The 23,213-nt window shown below is 47.4% G+C and overlaps 1 protein-coding gene across 1 annotated transcript; it reads right to left on the minus strand.

Moving 5' to 3' along the window:
* Positions 1-5,782: 5,782 nt before the first annotated feature.
* Positions 5,783-23,074, minus strand: LOC142295891 (uncharacterized). The gene is made up of 11 exons (XM_075339006.1): positions 23,030-23,074; positions 21,269-21,398; positions 20,989-21,156; positions 20,779-20,902; positions 20,553-20,659; positions 17,975-18,085; positions 17,695-17,862; positions 17,485-17,608; positions 17,259-17,365; positions 14,806-14,863; positions 5,783-6,997 (listed from the first exon to the last, which is right to left on the minus strand). Exons 2-11 carry the CDS (start codon positions 21,344-21,346, stop codon positions 5,952-5,954), a joined length of 2,091 nt encoding a protein of 696 aa, XP_075195121.1. The 5' UTR covers positions 21,347-21,398; positions 23,030-23,074; the 3' UTR covers positions 5,783-5,951.
* Between the last annotated feature and the right edge of the window lie 139 nt (positions 23,075-23,213).

The following is a 23,213-nucleotide window of genomic DNA, read 5'->3' on the forward strand; positions in this document are numbered from 1 at the left end:
CAGCCCAGGAGCTGCAGAGGGGGAATCTTTTATTTTTTTTGCTAAATTTCTGGTGACAGTTTCCCTTTAAAGGGAACCTATCAGGTGCAATCTGCACTCAGAGCCAGGAGCAGTTCTGGGTGTATATTGCTATTCCCTGCCTAACTGTCCCTGTATACACTAGCATAGATAAAGGCATCTATAGAAAAAGTATTTTTAAAGAGCTTATATCTTATGCTAATTAGCGCGGGGACTAGTCCCAAGGGCGTTACTTCACTTGGCTAGTCGGCTCATATAGCGTGTTAGTACTCACACAGGGGCGTAATAACATGCTAACATGCTATGCGAGCCGACTAGCCAAGTGAAGTAACGCCCTTGTGACTAGTCCCCGCGCTCATTAGCATAAGATATAAGATCTTTAAAAATATTTGTTCTTGATCTCTTTATCTATGCTAGTGTATACAGGGACGGTTAGGCAGGGATTAGCAATATGTACCCAGAACTGCTCCTGGCTCTGAGTGCATATTGCACCTGACAGGTTCACTTTAAAGGGAACCTGTCACCAGATTTGGGGCCTATAAGCTGCGGCCACCACCAGCGGGATCTTATGTACACATTCTAACATGCTGCATACCTCCCAACCGTCCCGGATACAGCGGGACTTTCACGCTTTACGTTGTTTGTCCCGTTGCCACGGGCGGGACGGCCGGCTCCCGGGCTCCGCCCACCCACTCTCTCTCCGCCTCCCTGCTTTTCCCTCCTACCATCCTAGTAGACGTGGCATAGAGAGGAGCGCTGCCTGTGCTGCTGCTGGTACAGTAAACTAATCTCCCCAGCGCTGATTTCCCTCCCTCCCCCCTCACCCCCTGCCGCCTGTCTGTGCGGGCGCCCCCCTGCCGCCTGTCTGTGCGGGCGCCCCCCTGCCGCCTGTCTGTGCGGGCGCCCCCCTGCTGCCTGTCTGTGCGGGCGCCCCCCTGCCGCCTGTCTGTGCGGGCGCCCCCCTGCCGCCTGTCTGTGCGGGCGCCCCCCCGCCGCCTGTCTGTGCGGGCGCCCCCCTGCCGCCTGTCTGTGCGGGCGCCCCCCCTGCCGCCTGTCTGTGCGGGCGCCCCCCTGCCGCCTGTCTGTGCGGGCGCCCCCCTGCCGCCTGTCTGTGCGGGCGCCCCCCTGCCGCCTGTCTGTGCGGGCGGCCCGCCGCCTCATTGTGCGGGCGGCCGGCCGCCTCTCTCTGCGGGCGGCTGGCCGCCTCTCTGTGCGGGCGGCCCGCCGCCTGTCTGTGAAGGCGGCCGGCCGCCTGTCTGTGAAGGCGACCGGCCGCCTCACTGTGGCTGCCTGCGTGTCCGTGCTGGAGGCCCGCCGGCTGCCTGCGTGTCCGTGCTGGAGGCCCGCTGGCTGCCTGCGTGTCCGTGCTGGAGGCCCGCCGGCTGCCTGCGTGTTTGTGCTGAATGGGTGTGGATGGGGAGTGGATATGGGCGTGACTGTGAAATGGGTGTGGTTAGGGGGCGTGGCCTAAAAATTTGCCTCTGTGGGTAGGGATTGTTGCCCCGGGGCCCAGTGTCTGGTGCAGGGTGTAGCGACAGCAAGGGGATGCTTGGTACTCACAGTCAATAAATCACACAAGTCTCTGGTAAACCAAGGTGCTGGTGCCGCGGCCGGTTGCATTCGGATCCCCCACCCGGGTTGGTGGTCTCTATCCTTTTCCTCTGCACTGATTTTGTGTAAGATGGACTTCCCAGTCTGGAACTCAGGAGTCTACTCCCGCTGGATTCCCCCGGAAGAAGGCAGTAAGATCGAAACCTATAGGTCGGGGTTTCTTGGATCCTCATCCCACAACTCAGGTATATGATCCTTTTATTAGTGTGCTGAGGAGCTTTTAGCTCATTCACGTGCGCCTATTGTTATGTCCTCTGGCACTGCTTAATTCTGTTCTTGTATGGACATTGGTCCTCAGAGCATGCCGTATGGCAGCTATTTATATTTAATCATATGAGCAGTGTTTGGTAGGCATCTCTGTATGGTGTTGTGCAGCCATTTCTAACTCCTATTGACTCTGATCACTGATTTGTGGTGTGAGTACGCCACCTGCTGGTCCTCTCACTAAAGTCCTTTTTTAACCTCTTCTTGTACTGTTTTTGTACGTTCTGGATTAAATAAATTTATATATATCTTTTGTAAGCCCTGTGTACAGTTTCTCTCTCCTTATTTGAATTTATTTCTGTATATGGCTTTTTCCATGTACCTATTATGGCACGGATTTTTATCCCGTGTATGTTGGTTGTTCTAACCCTATATCCCGCTGGATGTGGCCTAAGGAGCCATGCCCGCAGACACTGGCCCGTGGGATCTATGGGCCCTGGCGGTGACCTCTTATCCCTATCGGTGGGCTGTTGTCTTCTATGAGGGACATTGGGTGGGACAGGACCTCTAGTCCTGGCCTCAATCGGTTAATTAACCAGTCCGCTGGTTTCCGGTCCTGGCTTCAGGGTCCGAGTACCCCCTTGTACTACGGTTTCCGGGTCGGTTCCCCGGGTCGGTACTGGCGGGCTACAACCCTGTCCCGGTTCACCTCGGTTCTGCCGAGCCGTCTTCCCGTCTCCTGCTGACGGAGACCACCGTCTGCCTCCTAGCCGTAGGCACCAGGGCTCCAATCCTGGTACCGTTCAACTTTAACTTTCTCTGCTGGAGCTACACTTAGCTCCAGCCAACACTCCTCTCCAAACTGAACTACAAACTAAACTAACTAACTACTGTTTTTCCCGCCCAGGGCTGTCTAGACCCCTAGGTGGGCGTTTCCAACCACCTGGTCCCGCCCACTGGTGTGTCCATCTGTCTCTAAGGGGGGGCGACTAGGGTTTCAAAATACCTTAGACTGCATGTGTCATCAAATAGATTTGATGTTTTTCTTATGCCTGACGGTCCTGAGGAAGGGGGCAGGTGCTCCTGAAACGCGTAGACCTGTATGAAAATAAAGTGACATTGATCTGATCTTCTGAACAAGTGATCTTTCGGCGCGGCAATTGAACACCTCTCTCCATCTCTCTCTGTTATCTGCCGTTTGGGTGGCTGCAGCCGTGGATCGATCTGTACATGCGATTATAGTAGTTGTGACTTTCACAACTACAATTGGTGAGTAACATTACTCCCCCCTCCCTACCCCGCACATATTGGGGTAAGACCCTATTTGCGCTTTTTCTCCACAGCCTTTTCTTTCATGTGTCACGCTTGACAGACAGTCCTATAGTTTCTGGCTGTAGAAGGTCACAGCGTTTGATTACACAAGCTGCTCTCTGACTTTCCCTTTTTGCCTGCTTGAGTTTTATCCCTTTCTATGTAGTACCCTGCGGAGTTCCTCACCCTTTCAACTGTTTTTCATCAGCACTTCCCTTGGTGTCTTTATAAACCCTCATTTACCCTAATTTTGGTTGCCCCACAGCTTTTGTATCTCCCGCGGTATAGTCTGCAGTCTCAGCCTGTACTCAGCCTCAACTGTAGAACGTGTATCTAGCTCCAGCCAGAAACATTAATCCCCATCCTCTTGTCAGCACCCTCAGTATCCCCAAGCCGCCACCCAGAATTGAGCCCAGCCCCTAGGAAACAACCCCTGCAAAACTTATTGTGCATTGTTTGAGATATTTCCCCAGTTCCATGTGCTCACTGCCTGAGGGTAACTCTAGACTCTGATCCCTCTTTCAAGCCACACATCCAAGCCTTCTTCACCTCCTGCCACCTCCAACTCCTAAACATTTCCCCGTTTCCTACATTCCTTTCCCAAGAAGTTGCAAAAACCCTAGTGCATGCTCTTATTATCTCCAGCCTGGACTATTGCAATCTTCTGCTCTGTGGTCTCCCTTCTTGCACCCCTACAATCTATTCTAAACTATGCTGCCCGAATAATCCACCTGTCCCCCCGCTACTCCCTGACCTCTCCTCTCTGCCAATCCCTTCACTGGCTTCCCATCACCCAAGGACTCCAGTTCAAAACTCTATCCATGACCTACAAACCCATCTACAACCTGTCTCCTCCATACATCTGTGAACTAGTCTCGCAGTACCTACCTGGACGCAACCTCAGATCCTCACAAGATCTTCTCTATTTTCCTTGCATCTCCTCTTCCCACAATCGCATCTAAGATTTCTCCCGTGCCTCGCCCATACTCTGGAATGCTCTGCCACAACATATCAGACTCTCGCCTACCTTGACAAGCTTCAAAAGGAACCTGAAGACCCACCTCTTCCGACAAGCCTACAAACTGCCATAACCCTCAGTCCCTTAAAAAGCACCGCATAACCACCTCCACTCTCAGTTACTGTATCCTCACCCATCCCTTGTAGACTGTGAGCCCTCGTGGGCAGGGTCCTCTCTTCTCCTGTAGACTGTGAGCCCTCGTGGGCAGGGTCCTCTCTCCTCCTGTAAACCGTGAGCCCTCGTGAGCAGGGTCCTCTCTTCTCCTGTAGACTGTGAGCCCTCGTGGGCAGGGTCCTCTCTCCTCCTGTAGACTGTGAGCCCTCGTGGGCAGGGTCCTCTCCTCCTGTAGACCGTGAGCCCTCGTGAGCAGGGTCCTCTCTTCTCCTGTAGGCTGTGAGCCTTCATGGGCAAAGTCCTCTCTTCTCCTGTAGACTGTGAGCCCTCGTGGGCAAGGTCCTCTCTCCTCCTTTACAAGTTTGTGCCTTGTTTTGTTTATGATTATTGTACTTGTCCCCATTATGTATACCCCTTTTCACATGTAAAGCGGCATGGAATAAATGGCGCTATAATAATTAATAATAATATTTTCTGAGGTTGAGCCCCTCATATGGAGTTGCATGTAAGACCCCCTGTGGTGATAGCTCTATTGGGTATACAGTCCCAATCCACATAATGAGCCAAATGGCTGGGAGAACAATGTTATTAATTGAGGCCCCTGAGACACTAACAAGAGTAGTGGAATGATTGCTTTACTTTATTTACCAATCTCATGCCTGGCCTTCTGTGTACCTTAAACTGACAAGTAAAGAAATATCTAAATCAATACAACAATGAGATCGACGTAACCAGTGCAAGGTGCTGGAAAACGTTTGCATCCCTTAGACTAGTGGACTGCACTATACGTCCTTTGGTCCAATAATCTTTAGTCCGCAGCCAGATCCTCATACCATACCACACTATTTAAAGGTGAATTAATCTATTTTATGTTGCCTGTTAATTGAGGATCAAGCTTCCTGTTTTTTTATATTCTCTTTTAATAGATTTAATAGATCTATTTTATCCTGGTTTCTGACATCAGTCTCAATGATGCAAGGGGTTATCGTGGCCTTCACTCTTAAACCCCTGTGCAGAGGTCTGAACTTATACAAGGACCCCTGGGCCGAGGCCACAATGATAGTTGCTGACTGGTGGACCAAGCTGTTGACAATAAAGGTCATCATGTAAGGTTGAAACCAAGAAGTCACATCAAGGACAAAATTATAATGCAAGCGGATGGTCAGAACATGAACAGAAAATGGGATAAATCAGGAGACACAACAGGAGCAAGGACCAGGGCTTTCAAACAGGTAAGCAGAACTTATTGACTTGCAATGGAAGTCAGAGGTCCAGGGGTTTAAATAGCAAACAATCCTGCCCAGGACTCTCAAGGAGTAGTCAAAACCAGACAAGAATTAACCCCATGGCTCCCCAATTTAGCAGAACCAAAAGTCTTAGAAATAAAACAGGACTGTCGCAGTCATGCATGACAAACAATGAAGGCATATCACCACTGAAGCAGAAATAAAGGGATCAGGAACCGTCACAGATGTTAGGACACTAATACTACAGACCGACACTTAGTTGAGTTGAAGATTATTTTGGTTTATTTACATCATGGAGGTATACATCACATAGTCCCAAACCTGAAACATTTCCTCTCATCTGAACACTAACATGACTTGTCCTATTTGTGAGTGCTATGATGTTTAAGAAAAGTTGATTTATAGCTAAAATGTTTCCCACATTCTGATCATGAAAATGGCTTCTCACCCATGTGAATTATTTGATGTTTAACAAGAGTCGATTTGTCGCTAAAACATTTCCCACATTGGGGACACGAAACTGGCTTCTTCCCTGTGTGATTTCTCAGATGTTTACGAAGATCTGATTTGTAGACAAAACATTTCTCACATTGTGAACATGAAAATGGCTTCTCCCCTGTGTGAGTACTCAGATGATATACAAGACCCGATTTGTAGCTAAAACATTTCCCACATTCCAAACATGAGTATGGCTTCTCCCTTGTGTGAGTTATCAGATGTTTAACGAGATCTGATTTGTAGACAAAACACTTCTCACATTGTGAACATGAAAATGGCTTCTCCCCTGTGTGAGTACTCAGATGATATACAAGACCCGATTTGTAGCTAAAACATTTCCCACATTCCAAACATGAGTATGGCTTCTCCCCTGTGTGAGTTTTCAGATGTTTAACGAGATCTGATTTGTAGACAAAACACTTCTCACATTCTGAACATGAAAATGGCTTCTCCCCTGTGTGAGTACTCAGATGATATGCAAGACCTGATCTGTGCCTAAAACATTTCCCACATTCCAAGCAAGAGTATGGCTTCTCCCCAGTGTGAATTCTCTGATGTTTAACAAGATTTGATTTCTGCACAAAGCATTTCCCACATTCTGAACATGAAAATGGTTTCTCCCCTATGTGCGTTCTTAGATGTTCCACAAGATGTTGTTTCTGACTAAAACATTTCCCACATTCAAGACATGAAAATGCCATCTCTCCAGTATGAGTTCTTTGATGGTCAATAAGACCCGATTTATCGGTAAAATATTTCCCACATACTAAACATGGAAACATCCATTTGTTTTTGGGAATGCTCTCATTCAAAGACGGTGACCTGAGAACAAAAGTGTCTGTAGATAGATCTCTGCTCTGAAGGACCATGGGTACATTGGAAAACACTGAAAACGTTTGTCTGGCATTGTTATCTTCTACTTCATAATAAGGAGACAAATAGCGATATCCATAGGAGGCTCTTGTCTCAACTTCACCTGAAAAAAAAAGAAACAAAACATTCTTATTTTTGCAAATACCCTACTTTTTGTTTTATAAGACACACCGGATTATAAGATGGACCCCAAACTTAGAGAAAAAAAGGGGTACATCTTATAATCCGTTGCTTTCTTACTGGAGGAGGGAGTGGTTGTGGAGCGGGGTCAAAGGATGCAGTGCCAATGGTGGAGTAGGGCCATGCTGCGTGCGGTGCAGCAGGTGTCCCAGATGCTCACGTTGGGCACTGTGAGGCATGAGCACCCAGAAGCTGTCGGCGGTGCAGGCTTCAAAGAAATGGCACCTGGAGTCGGTGCATGCACAGATGTAGCTCTAGGCTCAATGACAAGCCGAAATCTCATCTGCGCACAAGCCACCACCGGGCGCCATTTTGCCTTAAGTCTGCTGCAGGGAATCAATGTGCTGGAGGCGGCACATGCACAGATGAGATCTTGAGCCGAGAGCTCCATCTACGCACGTGTCGACTCCGGGCGCTATTATGTAAACCCCGCACCTCCGACATTTTCAGAATGGCGGCTCCTGCCACACAGCCTGCAGCACAGCGCCCAACACAGCGCCCTGCATGGCCTGCGGCACAGGGCCCAGCACAGCCCGACGCTCGCAGCACAATGCCCACGGCTCGCAGCATCTCCCCTGCCTCCTGTGACCCCTCTCCACCACCACTGGTAAGCAACATTCGGATTATAAGGCGCACCCCTCATTTTCCTCCAAAATTTTTGGGAGGAAAAGTGCGTCTTATAATCAGAAAAATACGGTAAATGTTTTTTAACTATAAAGTCTGATTAAAAAAACAGCATATAAGCAAGAAAACAAAGTCCAAGATCAATTAGTATATCGCAATTCTATGTGTAAAAGTGGAGAAAGACCATGGAAAACATCTCAGTGTCTATAACTTATTTGTCTGCAGAGATTCTAAACTATAATCCATTGTACAGATAGCGACAGATGTTTGTATCCAAACCATACCATATAAGATGTTAAAACGTCAACATTCAAAAAAATTAATGAAATCCTATAGTATAGGCAGCGGGGTAGTCTGAACATGGATTATGGTGGTAGCGGATTCCATTGTTTGACAGTTTTACCTAAAACAACCTATTTCTTATACAGATGTCTAAATCCGATGAGGCCTGTGTCATTACAGACCACAGAGCTTGCTGCACACCATCCAGGTTGGTGCTGTTAGTCAAGTATAACCAAGTTTGTTATTTTTTACCGCTCCAATTCTCTTTTTGTCCAGGCATATATTTCGAGTAGCATGGTAGCTTAGCAGTTAGCATTGTTGCTTTGCAGCGCTGGGGTCCTGGGTTCAACTCCCACCAAAGTATGACATCTGCAAGGAGTTTGTATGTTCTCCTGCAGTTTGCTTGGGTGTTCTCTTGGAGCGCTCCACAGTGCCAAGACATACTGATAGTGAATTTAGATTATGAGCCCCAATGGAGACAGTGATGGTGATGTCTGTTAAGTACTATGGAGAATTAATGACTGTCATGAGTGTATCGCGTCTACTGAGATTACTCATAGCCTTATCACAGCTGCAGCATCTTGCCATCACACCCATCCACTATATTTACCCACCCCTGGCTTTACTCCGTGCTGGTGATAGAATTTCTATACTAACCACTTTGAAGGAGCGAGTCTGTGGAAAAGCTGACGTGTCGTTTTAGTTGCAGCTGGGAAGTTTCTTGCAGGAGAAACCAAGGATTGCTATTTTTTGTGTCTTTCCCCATTCATTTGTCTTACCTTCCTTGTGTTGTCTTATGCTAGTAGTGGGACTAGTGTCTCACTGCCCTACTCAGTAGTCAGGGTAAGTTCAGGGTCAGCGAGGGCCTAGGCATATGATGGCGCATTGGGGGAAGGACTCGTCTATGAACGTTAGGGAGTGCTGGGATCAGCCACAGGTGAGTGTGCGGTGGTGACCCCTCTCCATATTGACAGGGCCTTCCTTAAACATCTCCTCTGTGTTGTACCACACACCAGACGTTCCTTCGTCCTGGGGTAACAATGACGCTATATAAGCGAGTAAAATAAATAATCTGAGACCTCGGACCATAAATTAAAAAAAAAAAAAAAGAAATTCAAGATGTCAAACAGCCTAAAAAAACTTATGTTGTTGTTGCAAACAACAAAATGAAAACTAAAAATGATTAAGAAAATAAGTTAAATTCAAAAACACCTTTTCTTTTACTGCTTATACCTGTCATTGTGGATATCTGTAGCAAACGCCAACATCAATTTAAAAAAAAAATAAAAAAAAGTAAACTTTAAAAACTATTATATTATATAATATAAATATTGAAAAAAGTTAAGTTTATTGGTTCCGTTTGATTTTACCACGTTAACATTCATAGTTTTCAGCTTTTTTAGCCTTTGAGAGAGAAGGAAGGTATCGGAATGCAGGTAACGCAACATTCCTAAATTGTTTCTTCAGAACATGGACACTTGTGTTTTTAGTAAGATTTCTGTAGACCTAATATAGGTTTCTGCTAAGATACATCAGGAGAGCTACAAGGGGGTTATAAAAGTCTGGGTTAGACAAAAAGTTGTCACGAGTGTACGTATCTCGGTTGGGGTGAGACCCCCGAATGAATCTGGTGTCAGAAGGTCGCAGCGCCTTGCCGATGGCAGGTTTACTACTGTTATTTGCTTGTGGTGCTGTAAGCGTTAAGCACCCTTTCCTGCCTGGCTGCGGGCTGTATTCTCCAATCTCCAGATGTGGCACTTTGGGATCACTCCCCTTCCCTATTTAAGTCATGTGATCTGATCACCTGATGCCTGTGATAGAAACTGAATCCCTCATTTCTACGTGGTCCACTTTGGAAGGAGCGAGCTCTGGAAGAAGTCTGTCATGTTGTGTGCAGCAGTGGTGTTTGCTGCACTGAAGCCACCTGGAATGTCTTTTCCTTAGTATGTCTACTTGTATTTTGTAGTTTGTATTCCTTCCCTTGTGTCTCTGTATTGTAGAGGTGAGACTAGTGATCTTGTCGGCCTGCTCACTAGCCAGGGTGAGTGGAGGGCTAGCTGAGGGCCAAAGTTATCCAGCTCGGCAACAGGTTGTAAGAACCTGTATAAGGACGCTAGGGAGCTCAGGAGTCAGCTTCAGGTGAGTGCAGGATGGGTCCCCTCACCCCCACTCCCTAGCACCAGAGACCTCCATTGTATCATGAGGCCTCTGTTCCCTGAGTGTTGTATCATCTTCTGTAGGTTTGCCAGGTATTAGGTCAACCCTGCTAGTCACGTGCATGACAAACGTTGAGTCTAAATGAAACTGCAGGATGGAAAATTTGCTGTCACGATGTGGCCACTGTACAGCAGTGGGGAAAGCTGTCCTAGATATGAGGCTGACGATAATGCACGTGTATTGCTCTTTTACTTTTGATATCTCGCATGCTGTTTATATCGTCTTGCATGTATTCTTCGTGATCATTTCAGTGAAGTATACGATTTATTTTAGCCATTGTTGTTTGTGAATCCATTCAGTCTTTTTCAGAAGAGGACTGGTAAAAAGAATTCATATTTTTCCACAAATTACTTATTATATATCCTTGCTCAGGAGAAAAGCTACAAGATTTTATCTAGATGGTAACGGTGTCCCACTATGATACATAAATAACAACATGTGGCCAGAACAACCAGCTCAAATCACCCAAAAGGAATAAAATATATCAAATTTTTGTTGGGATATATTTAAAAAACACACATAGCACACAATAAATAGAGCAGAGGTCACTACAAATAAAAACAAGAGTACTCCCCAGTCGGGGGAACAACCAAATGACAGTGGTGAATGGAACAACACATGAATTAACAAGTGACTAAATCAATATTTCAATGCAAATAATCAATGCAGTATGTCAGACACAATAAATAAATACAGTCATCACCTAGTGCACAACTCACCCATAAGAAGTCCCCACACGTGGTCCAACGCACGTTTCGTGAGGTACTTTATCAAGGGAGGAGTAGTACATAAGATCTTCCCTTCTGTGTCGGACTTGTGCTGGTGATGCGGCGGCAATGGACCCAAGTTTATGTTACATATATGGTGGGGATGCCTAATGGTTTATGGGTTATGGAATTACATTTTCTCACTGTACAATATCCTCAATTGTAGTAGTCACATCTCCTCCACATATAGGCCTACTTTCCATTACTTTCAATCTCAAAGGTACAGACTGACACCCTCAGGCCGATTTTAACAGATTTGGGTGAACGGATGGAAGAAGATAACAATATTCCGACAATGGAAAACATGATTGCAAATGTTAACAATTGCCCTGAGGCTTTTTAGTGGACATGTTGGTTACTATTCAGTGAGGGGAAAACCTGGCAATCTGGATAGAAAATTAAAATAGAATGTTGTGGTCAGTGTGATTTCTTCTAAAGTGTTGGTTTCAGTAGGTTGTTCTGTTTGTTTTGAGGTTTTTTTTTGCATTTCCCCCAATTTCCCTTTTATTCTTATTATTTCTCCTTCTGCCCTCCTTTCTTCTTTACATTCCTCTAGCATACGCATAATGACTTGCTTTGTGTGAAAGCACACTGTATATTCATTCCTTATCAAGCTGGTTCTACTTATATTCTAATGTTTAATAACTTATCATAGAATGGTAGAGTTAGAAGGGACCTCAAGCGCCATCGGGTCCCACCCCCTGCGAGTGCAGGTTTTCCTAAATCATCCCAGCCATATATTTATCCAGCTTCCGCTTGAAAGTTTCCATTGATAGAGAGCTCACCACTTCCCGTGGCCACCTGTTCCACTCTCTGACTGCCCTCACTGCCTCCCATGGTTGCCTGTTCCACACTCTTACTGCCCTCACCACCTCCCATGAACACCTGTTCGACTCTCTGACTGCCCTCATTACCTCCCACGGTAGCCTGTTCCACTCTCTGACCGCCCTCACTACCTCCCGTGGTAGCCTGTTCCACTCTCTGACTGCCCTCAATGCCTCCCACAGTCGCCTGTTCCACTCTCTGACTGCCCTCCCTACCTCCCGTGGTAGCCTGTTCTACTCCCTGACTGCCCTCACTACCTCCCGTGGTAGCCTGTTCCCCTCCCTGACTGCCCTCACTTCCTCCTGTGGTAGCTTGTTCCACTCTCTGACTGCCCTCACTAACTCCCGTGGTAGCCTGTTCCACTCTCTGACTGCCCTCACTACCTCCCGTGGTCGCCTGTTCCACTCTCTGACTGCCCTCAATGCTTCCCACGGTCGCCTGTTCCACTCTCTGACTGCCCTCACTACCTCCCGTGGTCGCCTGTTCCCCTCCCTGACTGCCCTCACTACCTCCCGCGGTAGCCTGTTCCACTCTCTGACTGCCCTCAATGCTTCCCACGGTCGCCTGTTACACTCTCTGACTGCCCTCACTACCTCCCGTGGTCGCCTGTTCCCCTCCCTGACTGCCCTCACCACCTCCCGTTGTCGCCTGTTCCCCTCCCAGACTGCCCTCACTACCTCCCGTTGTCGCCTGTTCCCCTCCCTGACTGCCCTCACTACCTCCCGTTATCGCCTGTTCCCCTCCCTGACTGCCCTCACTACCTCCCGTTGTCGCCTGTTCCCCTCCCTGACTGCCCTCACTGCCTCCCGTGGTAGCCTGTTGCACTCCCTGACTGCCCTTACCACCTCCCGTTGTCGCCTGTTCCCCTCCCTGACTGCCCTCACTACCTCCCGCGGTAGCCTGTTCCACTCCCTGACTGCCCTCACTACCTCCCGTTGTCGCCTGTTCCCCTCCCTGACTGCCCTCACTACCTCCCGTGGTAGCCTGTTGCACTCCCTGACTGCCCTCACTGTCAGAAAGTTTTTCCTAATGTCTCATCTGAATCTCCTTCCTTTTAGTTTCCTCCCGTTGCTTCTTGTACTTCCTTGTACTAATGAGCATAGGGTGGTTCCCTCTGCACTGTGACCACCTTTCAGAAGTCAATATAATATCAACTTAAAATTACTAACGTCAAGACTTGTTGTGAGGGAGGTTCAGACATTAGACAAGGAAATCCAAAGATTGTGATGTTGTTGGGCTCATTATTTTGAGTCGGGGGTTGGACCAGACGACGCTGGAGGTCCCTTCCAACTCTACCATTTTATGGTTGTTGTCTCCTGCAAACTTACGTGTAGCCACAACTGTTATCGCAGGGTTGTAAGTCATGGTATTTGTTGGTATATTGACATCTGCAAAACTGGTAGGCAGGAATCTTGATGGTTTTGTATGTAATGACTGGATATTAGTTCATGGACACTGTATCCTTCACCTTTATATAAAGCTCACAATGGCATCTGAGCAGCCTGCATACCTGTCATTGCCTCACTAGACAATATACTTAGCAGTAATATACTGGGACCATCAAATGTGCCAAAGAATCCTCAAGGCTAGGTAAGGGCTATGTGACCAAGAAGGAGAGGGATGGTAGCTGTCTCAGATGATATGGCCTCCATACTGTCTTGCGGGTGTGTCACGGGTGACAGTCATGTGGTGTCTGACAATACAAGGTCACAGCATTTGGCTGTGCAGAATGCTCCCTGACTTTCCATTGTTCCTGCTGTTAGTATTCGTTGATATAGGTAGCTTTCTGGAACGCCTGCCTGGATCCACAGACTCAGATGGGCTTTAATGGGGAGGCTAGAGGGAAGCCACTCACCAAGCAGGACCCCCAGAACCCTGAAACTCTTTAACCCCTATGCAGGGATTTGGAATTACACAGGGCCCTGGAGATCACTACCTGTGGAAGGCTGCAGTCCGATGAGAGTAGTAGGCAGGCAGAGTCAAACCAGGAATTGCGGAACAGGGACAGAATCGGCAGGCAATGACGTAGTCAGCAAACGGAGCAGAGGTCAAATCCGGATCGGGCAGCGAGGTACAAAAACAGTAGGCAGGAGTGTAGTCAGAAAACACGCAGAAGTCAGCACACAGGAATCACCAACAGAATAGGACGGACCAGGAGCCAGGAAATCAGAACTATCTCTGGCAGTGGTCAGCAGACAGGAGGGGAATTAAGAAGGGTGTGGTGTCTTCCCATTGGCTGTAGCTGAATGATGTACCATTCAGCTCGGAGACACACGCCACCTACAGTCAGCCAGTGGTACTGCAGATCCCCAGGAAACCCAGCCCAGTGGATGAGCAGAGCCTGCACCCACCAGCGCCGCTGGCATCGACTCCTCTCCCATCACCAGCACCATCCACGGCAGGAACATGGCGTCGCCTGGCGATCAGAGTAGAAGTCGATGGAGCGGACTCCGGTGGTGACGTAACACTTTCATGCTGGATTAATCTCTCTCCCTTTTCGACCCAGCAGGAGCTAAACTTCCACCCAGCTGCTGGTCATCAGTATTCCCTTGGTGTTCAAATGCCCCTTCCTTCATTGGACTGGTGCTGGTAATATTTAGTTCCTTCAAGCCTTCGTTGCAAGCAGGTGGCTTGCTCTCATCTGTAGTATCGTTGCTGAAAGCTCTACTGAACTTCTACATGAGTCATCTGTAAATAAGTAGTTCATGCTTTTCCTCCTGTGTGTTTCTATAGTGATTAGTGGGGTTGACGAAGAGCTCATCCCATCCATTCCTTATTTAGGCTCCAGCACTAGGGAAACCTAGGGTCAGATATCCAGCTCGGCGCATAGGTGCGTAACCTATCTAGGGGGGTGAGGGACCCCAGGGACCAGCAGTAGGTTCAGTCAGGGGTCACCAGACAGACCCTAGACACAGGGTTTCCCTTCCCTTTCCTTGTGCGCATGGTTCTTCCCCATGGAAGGGATCTCATTATAAAATATGTTTACAGTAAAATAATATTTACGAGTGTCGCTTACCGGTCACTAACACTGACGTGACGTTTTCCAGTCCAGACATCGCTCCACTAGGATATTCCTGCAAAAATCACACAAGAAAGATAAAAAAAAAACAAAACAAGGAAGCCCGGTTTATCTTATACGCAGGTGACGATTAAAACCAAACTGGATGAAAGGGAGAAGGATTTCCACAAGTGGTGACCAGAGAGTATTAATATCCTACCTCATCAGTTACTCATCAGCAGAAATGTACCGGGTAATTCTCTATGTGAAATGATCTCGGTGTATCGCGCTCAGTATCATCATTATTGTCACCACTTATATAATAAAAAAGCCTTTCATTACCACTGAAGATTGAACCATCGTTCCTTCAGCTCTCATCATGTCCTCCCCCCAAGGCGAAGCAAAAGGGTAACAATAGGTTCTAATTGCCGTTTCTATCCCCACAAACCCATGTACATATTACAGAAAAATAATTGCTATAGAGAGAAAAAATGATTATCCTGCATGGTCATAACCCGCAAATTGCGAAAAAAGCTGAAAAGATTATTTGAATATCCAAACTAGTAGAAATTTTAAAGGTCTCAAAACCAAATGTGCAGAAAAAAATGTGGTCTGTCATTAATTGGTTAAGATTATTTGGCTTATAAATTCTACAGATCTCGATGTGACTGAATATTTATATGTGAGAGAAGAGGATCTGATCCGCAGCAGCCGCTACACAATGAACAGAACTGATATTGTCCAATTCCATTCAATCTTTACATCTGACCACCCCCAGAGCAATTAATAGCGGACGGCTGGAGGTGCAGAGTCTTGGACCCCCACAGATATGTGTCACGGGTGACAGACAGTCATGTGGTTTCTGGCCATAGAAGGTCACAGCATTTGGCTGAACAGAATACTCCCTGACTTTCTATTATTCCTGCTGTCAGTATTCATTTGTATAGTATAAACATAAAGGGACCACATAAGAAATACATTATAGGCAACAACTCAAAATAGTAAAACCAAAGCAAGAGATAGTCTTTAAATTTGCCCAGTGACAGAGACACCCAGACAAGCCACAGTTATAAATGTATAAAACATTTTATTTTTATAATGCTGTAGGGTATGTCAAAAGACATAGAGAAAGGACCAAGGAGAAGAGGTGCTAGAGGGGAGACACCCCACGTGTCCCGGAAACAAATCAGGGAGAACAAGTCTCCAAGGGATCTGAAAAACCTTCCCAGGGTTTAAATAACCACCAGGTAGATGATAGCCCAAAAGTGCAAAAATAGCCTAATGAACCAAAAGTAGTTCAAAGTATAGCCTAAGGGGGATTACACCTACCAGGAAGACGGATCACCAGAGGGCCGGGGTAGCACGTGGGGACCGGCGTCCCAACACGTGTTTCGCTGAATGTGCTTGGTCCTTTCTCTATGTCTTTTGTTATATGTTTGACATACCCTACAGCATTATAAAAATAAAATGTTTTATACATTTATAAAACTGTGGCTTGTCTGGGTGTCTCTGTCACTGGGCAAATTTAAAGACTCTCTTGCTTTGGTTTTATTCATTTGTATAGGTAGCTTTCCTGCTGGATTCATCTCTACCTTTTGGAGCTCGCCTTCCACCCAGCTGCTGATCATCAGCATTCCCTTAGAGTTTAAATACCCCTTCCTTCGTTGAACCAGTGCTGGTGATATTTTCAGTTCATTGAAGCCTTGGGTACAAGCAGGTGGCTTGTACTCCTCTGTAGTATCGTTGCTGAAAACTTTGCTGAACTCCTGCCTGTGTCATCTGTGGATAAGTAGTTCATGCATTTTCCCCCTGTGTGTGCTCCTCGTGTCGTCTATAGCAGGGTTCCCCAACTCCAGTCCTCAAGGCCCACCAACAGTGCGTGTTTTCAGGATTTCCTTAGCATTGCACAAGTGTTGGAATCATCAACTGTGCAGGTGATTAAATTATCACCTGTGCAATACTACGGAAATCCCAAAAACATGCACTGTTGGTGTGCCTTGAGGACTGGAGTTGGGGAACACTGGTCTATAGTGTTTAGTGGCTTTGACGAAGAGCTCATCCCATCCATTCCCTATTTAAGGGCCAGCACTAGGGTCACCTAGGGTCAGGTATCCAGCTCAGTGCATAGGTGCAGAACCTATCTAGAATGGTGAGGGACCCCAGGGACCAGCAGTTGGTTTGGGCAGAGGTAACTACCATCCCTTTCCTTAAACACCAGGGTTTCCCTTCCCTCTTACCGTTCGCCTGGTACTTCCCCGTACCTAGCATGACAATGTGATGCTGGACTTACAGATAGATTAGCAATATTATACCTCCAGACAACCCCTGTAGAGCAGTATTCACCAACTCCAGTCATCAAAAACCATCAACAGTGCACGTTTTCAGGATTTCTTTAGCATTGCACAGGTGTTGATGGTCCTGGAGGACTGGAGTTGGTGAATACTACTATAGATGACTTGTAGAAATCTCACCTCATCCACCTGATGATCCCGGGGGACATCTTCCTCCTTTATTGGCCGATCCTGGGAATATAGAGGACGGGGACTTCTCTCCGGGGGATTTCTCTGACTGGATCCATCTGTAGGAAATAACGGCAGTGATGAATACATTGTCTGTATGTGATGAGCAGATGATGGGGAATCTAGACGACTCTCAGACCTGTCCTCTCCTCTACAGCCCAGGACGGTCTCCTCTTACCCGGGGATGTGATGGACGGGGGATCCTCCATCATGACCTCCTTGTACAGATCCTTGTGTCCTTCTAGATACTCCCACTCCTCCATGGAGAAATAGACGGTGACGTCCTGACACCTTAGAGGGACCTGACACACACAATGAGCCGTCATTAGCAGACCCCTCCCCCGGCAGCGGTATTGTATAATGTCCCAGCATTCCCGGCAGCGCTCACCTCTCCGCTCAGCAGCTCAGTGATCCTGTGGGTCAGTTCTAGGATCTTCTGCTCATGTATCAGTGAATGAGGTGGAGGCTCGGTGATGGCACTCGGGGTCCTGCTCCGCCCTCCTGACACACGGGGGGTCACACACTCCCCAGACGACGTCTTCACTACTGTGTGATCCTGTGTATGGGGAGACGCCGGTCACTACACAGAGGCTGAGAATCCTCCACCTTCCCCGTCATTTCCCTGCTTTATTCCTAGAGATCAGAGGGATGTGATGTGAAGCTCTCACCTCTCCAGTGATCCAGTAGATTATCTCCAGGGTGAGGTCTAATATCCGAGCCGCCATGTGGCCTCTGTCCTGCTCCATCTTCGGGGGTCCGCTGATGGGAAGAACCAGCGTCTAATAAAAGAAAATATTTTTTATGAGTTTGTGTTCTTGATTGATTGTTAATTACTTTAAAAGGATTATACCACACACAAGATCCCTCAGGAACTGCCAGAAGCTCATGTTCAGCTCCAAGACAAGTCCCAAAACTTCAAAATGATCCTGACACAATTCAGACATAAGCCAACCCCAAGATCCCAACTTAGGCAATTCTTACGCACCAGGGGTTTTCTAAAAATGGGTCAACAGATCCATTTTTTCAAGAAATTTCCCTTCCAGATTTCTGTTCTGCCACATTCCTAGACTCCACCAGCGAATTACCTTCAGAAGCAGCGTAGTGTCAGCCATAAGAGGTCAATGCAATGTGCGAAGAGATTCAGTCTATTCCCCCATAACGGAAGACACAAATCAAATAGGCTAAGGCAAGACCCGAGCACTGTCCAAACAAATGAAATCACCCCTCCAGCGGGATTCTTTTTTGATTGTTGGAGTGGTGCTTTAAATGAAAACCCCGTCATATAATCACTTTGCGGCATCTTCAACTTTTAACGACATCACTCCAATCCCGTGACGCCATCTTGCGTCTGTGACTTCCTACTGGCCAGAAGTCAAGTTATGTCACAAGCTCCCAATGCATCTCTATGAGAGTCCAGAATGAGGCTCTCATAGACTTGTATTGAGCTGTGACCTGAGGCGTGCTCCCATGCAACACTGGAGCTGCCAGCAGGTCACAATGGCCGAGCCTGACTAAAGCGGTAGCAATAAAAGGGGAAGACGACGGAAGGTTAGTATAAGACCGGGGGAAGGGTTAGATGTAAAGCAGCACACCAGCGGTGCAATAAAAGAAATGCTGGAGTGGTGCTTTAATAAAGGAAGCAAATAGGCCTCGATCAGTTTTACGCTCTCAGTCAAGGACAATGACTGTCCCTTTTATCGGTTCACTTTCTGATTGAATATCTCTAGCCTGCTTTCATAGTTTTCCATAGTGTGATCCCCCTAGCAGTATTAGATGACAGAAATTAGATGACTCGGGGCCAGGGGAGGAACAATGACTGTTGCAGGGATTGCAACCGCAACTTAGCGTGCATTGGCCCAACGGCACCAGCCCCCGCTTCAGCTGTATGCGCGTCCAAGGCTGCACACCCAGCTGAAATGCATCATCGTGCAAAGACCCATCGGGACCCCGTACTGCGATACACGCTACCGGCCAAACAGAAGCCAACAGCTTTCATCTATGTCCCAGTGACTGAGGGCGGCGCATGGCAATGATATCATGCATTACAATAGCACCAACACTGATGAAAGCGGCCGGCCACTGTGCGCTGGATACACAGGAGGATGCTGCGCAATATGGGAGCCAGGGTCGGTGAGTACAATATTGTTGTATTTTCCATTAGACAGAACGGAGACATATTTACCAGGATGGGGTCATATATACCAGGAGGGGGACAGTATACACCAGAACCAGAGAGGGCCCTAGGAGGGGAACAGTAGATACCAGGAGGGGCCCAGGATGGGAACATTTTTACCTGGATGGGGTTATATATACACACCAGGATGTGGACTAGAATGGGAAACATATATGCCAGGATGGGGGACATTAGAACAGGATGGGGCACATTACTACATAATGGGGGGCAACTCGTATGTCTTTATGGGATTTAGAATGCTAAATGTATACATACATATACTGTACATACATCTGACCAACATGAGGGGATGCCCATATCCAAATTTTACACCAGGGCCCATTGAACTCTAGTTACACCACTGTTTGGGGCCTCAGGGATGTTGTCCAGGAGAATAAAATCAGGATTTCCCAGTTGATTTGGGACCGGGAGGCCTCCGAGTAGCGATGTATAGGATTGTATAAAAGTTTTCTGTTGTTTTGAAGACTCCTCAAATATTAATTTCATTTAGATTTCTCTTTTGTTCATTCACTTTGCATGTTGTTAGCGTATAACATAACCTTTACCATTTCTAGTTTTGAAGTGATTCTTACAGCATTTTTCTCACACCTGCCTAAACCTTCTGGACAGTACTGGACCTCCGAAAATCACCCCCACTGCCTCTCTCTCAGGACAGGAAGACAGTGACATCATCGGCAAATCTGACCGCCCTCAGGGTGGCTTCTGGTGCTGCCCTGTCAATCCTAGAACACAACAACGGTCTGCTCTTCACCATCCTAACGACAAGGACAACCATGGCGTACACCAGACCCGACCTCTAAAGATCGGCCAATCCAACCATTCACGAGCTGGAAACTCTTGTGTATAAGATCTTAAACCAATCAACGCAATCTCCCATCAGACGACTCCTCAGAAGGACAGATCAGAGGTGCTCAAACTCCGTACTTAAGATGGGGCCTACACAACATCAGGCAGATGTTTATAATGTTTGGCAGATCAACATATACTCCACGGTTTAGGAGGAGGTTAGTAAAAGCTTCATTTATTTAATCTATGATTTGCAGAAATCTCACCTCATCCACCTGATGATCCCGGGGGACATCTTCCTCCTTTTCTGGCCGATCCTGGGAATATAGAGGACGGGGACTTCTCTCCGGGGGATTTCTCTGACTGGATCCATCTGTAGGAAATAACGGCAGTGATGAATACATTGTCTGTATGTGATGAGCAGATGATGGGGAATCTAGACGACTCTCAGCCCTGTCCTCTCCTCTACAGCCCAGGACGCTCTCCTCTTACCCGGGGATGTGATGGACGGGGGATCCTCCATCATGACCTCCTTGTACAGATCCTTGTGTCCTTCTAGATACTCCCACTCCTCCATGGAGAAATAGACGGTGACGTCCTGACATCTTATAGGGACCTGACACACACAATGAGCCGTCATTAGCGGACCCCTCCCCCGGCAGCGGTATTGTATAATGTCCCAGCATTCCCGGCAGCGCTCACCTCTCCGCTCAGCAGCTCAGTGATCCTGTGGGTCAGTTCTAGGATCTTCTGCTCATGTATCAGTGAATGAGGTGGAGGCTCGGTGATGGCACTCGGGGTCCTGCACCGTCCTCCTGACACACGGGGGGTCACACACTCCCCAGACGACGTCTTCACTACTGTGTGATCCTGTGTATGGGGAGACGCCGGTCACTACACAGAGGCTGAGAATCCTCCACCTTCCCCGTCATTTCCCTGCTTTATTCCTAGAGATCAGAGTGATGTGATGTGAAGCTCTCACCTCTCCAGTGATCCAGTAGATTATCTCCAGGGTGAGGTCTAATATCCGAGCCGCCATGTGCTCTCTGTCCTGCCCCATCCTCGGGGGGCCGCTGATGGGAAGGACCAGCGTCTAGTAATGGGAAAGAGTCCTGCACATAAGGAAACAATAAAGAATCAGAAGAAAATCACATTATAAATAACATAAACGATAGTAACCAGAAAACGCTGGCCCCATATTAAACTTTATAAAAGAATCCCCTAACATCACACTATGATTTACATATATACGGTGCTCAGAATCAATGAGTACACTCCCATTGAAAAAATAAGGTTTTAATTAATATCTTCCTAAATACAAGGACAATTTCCAAACTTTTGACAAAAATGTGTTTCACAGAAGATTTTTTTAACCCATAACATGACAGTAAGGTCAATAATACAACTTTCATTATAAAATCTTTAGTTTTACTCTAATTAGTTGATGCAAAAAAGGTTGCAATAAGTTTATGACATCGGACCGGAGTGATGGCGGCATCTTCTCCCTTTCTATAAAGCAGAACATTTATGAATTAATGATCCCATCAATGACATGTTGCCCCCGATATCAGCAGCTCATGTACCACATATGACACCGGCACACTGTAACCACCATGCATTAAAAAAATGAATTTAGAAAAATGCATGGTTCTTACAATGAGACCTGGTGGTGCCGGTGTACTTATGTAGGTGCATGAGCTGCTAGTGTCGGGGGCTATGTGTTATTGATGGGATCATGAATTCACACATGAATGTGCTACTCTATAGTGGCAGAGAAGATACCGCCATCACTCCGGCCCTCGGGAGACGAACTCTTCTCCTACATAATCATACAAAACACATCTGCTGCATTTGTGAACAAGAACAGGAGACAGTGATTTAGGGGCGGCCGAGTGTCTCCTGGTCTGACAACCGTACACTTATGGGGGTTTCTGAGGAGAGAGCGCTGTGCATCAGCCCCTGCTGTTGATAGACTAGCATTTGGTGGTGGTGTTATAGTGTAGGCCGGTGTCTGGTCAGTACAGAACGGCCCTGCACTGTGTGAATGTACAGTGACAGCCCCGACTACTGGAGTAACATCATTATCCAGTCATTGTGCCTCTGCATGAACAACACCGGCCTGATCCCATCTTCATGGAGGACAATGCTCCAGCTCATCGAGGTCCCATTGTTAGGGAGCAGCTGCTGGAGACCGGGGAACCTCAAATGGAGCGGCTGCACTTTCTCCAGACCTGAATCCCATAGAAAACCTATGGGATCAGCTGAGTGTCTGTACCCCAGAACCTCAATCACCTGAGGGCCGCCCTTCAAGAAAAGCGGGACGACGGCCTCCACAGACTCCACTGGTGACCAGCAGGTGTCAGTGTCAGCTGGAATTGAAGCTCAAGGATGCAGGACAAGATATTGAGAAACTGACATTTTTGGGGGGTGGGAGGGGGGCTATACCCATCACTGGTGGTGTTGGCTTCTGTTTCAATAAATTGTGTGAGATGAGGAAATCTCTATTGTTGTTTCTACTTAATTCCTGAATGTCATGATAAAATATCACTGAGGTGTGACATCACTGCTCCCCTTATAGTGACATCACAGACTGTAGTGACACTATGTGAGCAGAGAGGAGGCTGCATGGGAGGTGCTGCCCCCTGCTGGCTGCAGCTCTACAGAACTGCTGCGCTATAGGTGACAGAGGAGAAGAGACTCCTCAAGACACAAAGAGTAGATCCCGGACTACAAGCAACAGTACCCGATCACTGCTCTGCTCCAGGTGGACACAGGACCTGCGGTGATGTCACAGTCATGTGATCAGTTACAGACATGTTATTGGACGCAGGACCTGTGGTGATGTCACAATCACGTGATCAGTTACAGACATGTCATTGGACACAGGACCTGTAGTGATGTCACAGTCATGTGATCAGTTATAGACA

The sequence above is a fragment of the Anomaloglossus baeobatrachus genome, chromosome 3 (genome assembly GCF_048569485.1).
Source record: "Anomaloglossus baeobatrachus isolate aAnoBae1 chromosome 3, aAnoBae1.hap1, whole genome shotgun sequence".
NCBI classification, from domain to species: Eukaryota; Metazoa; Chordata; class Amphibia; order Anura; family Aromobatidae; genus Anomaloglossus; species Anomaloglossus baeobatrachus.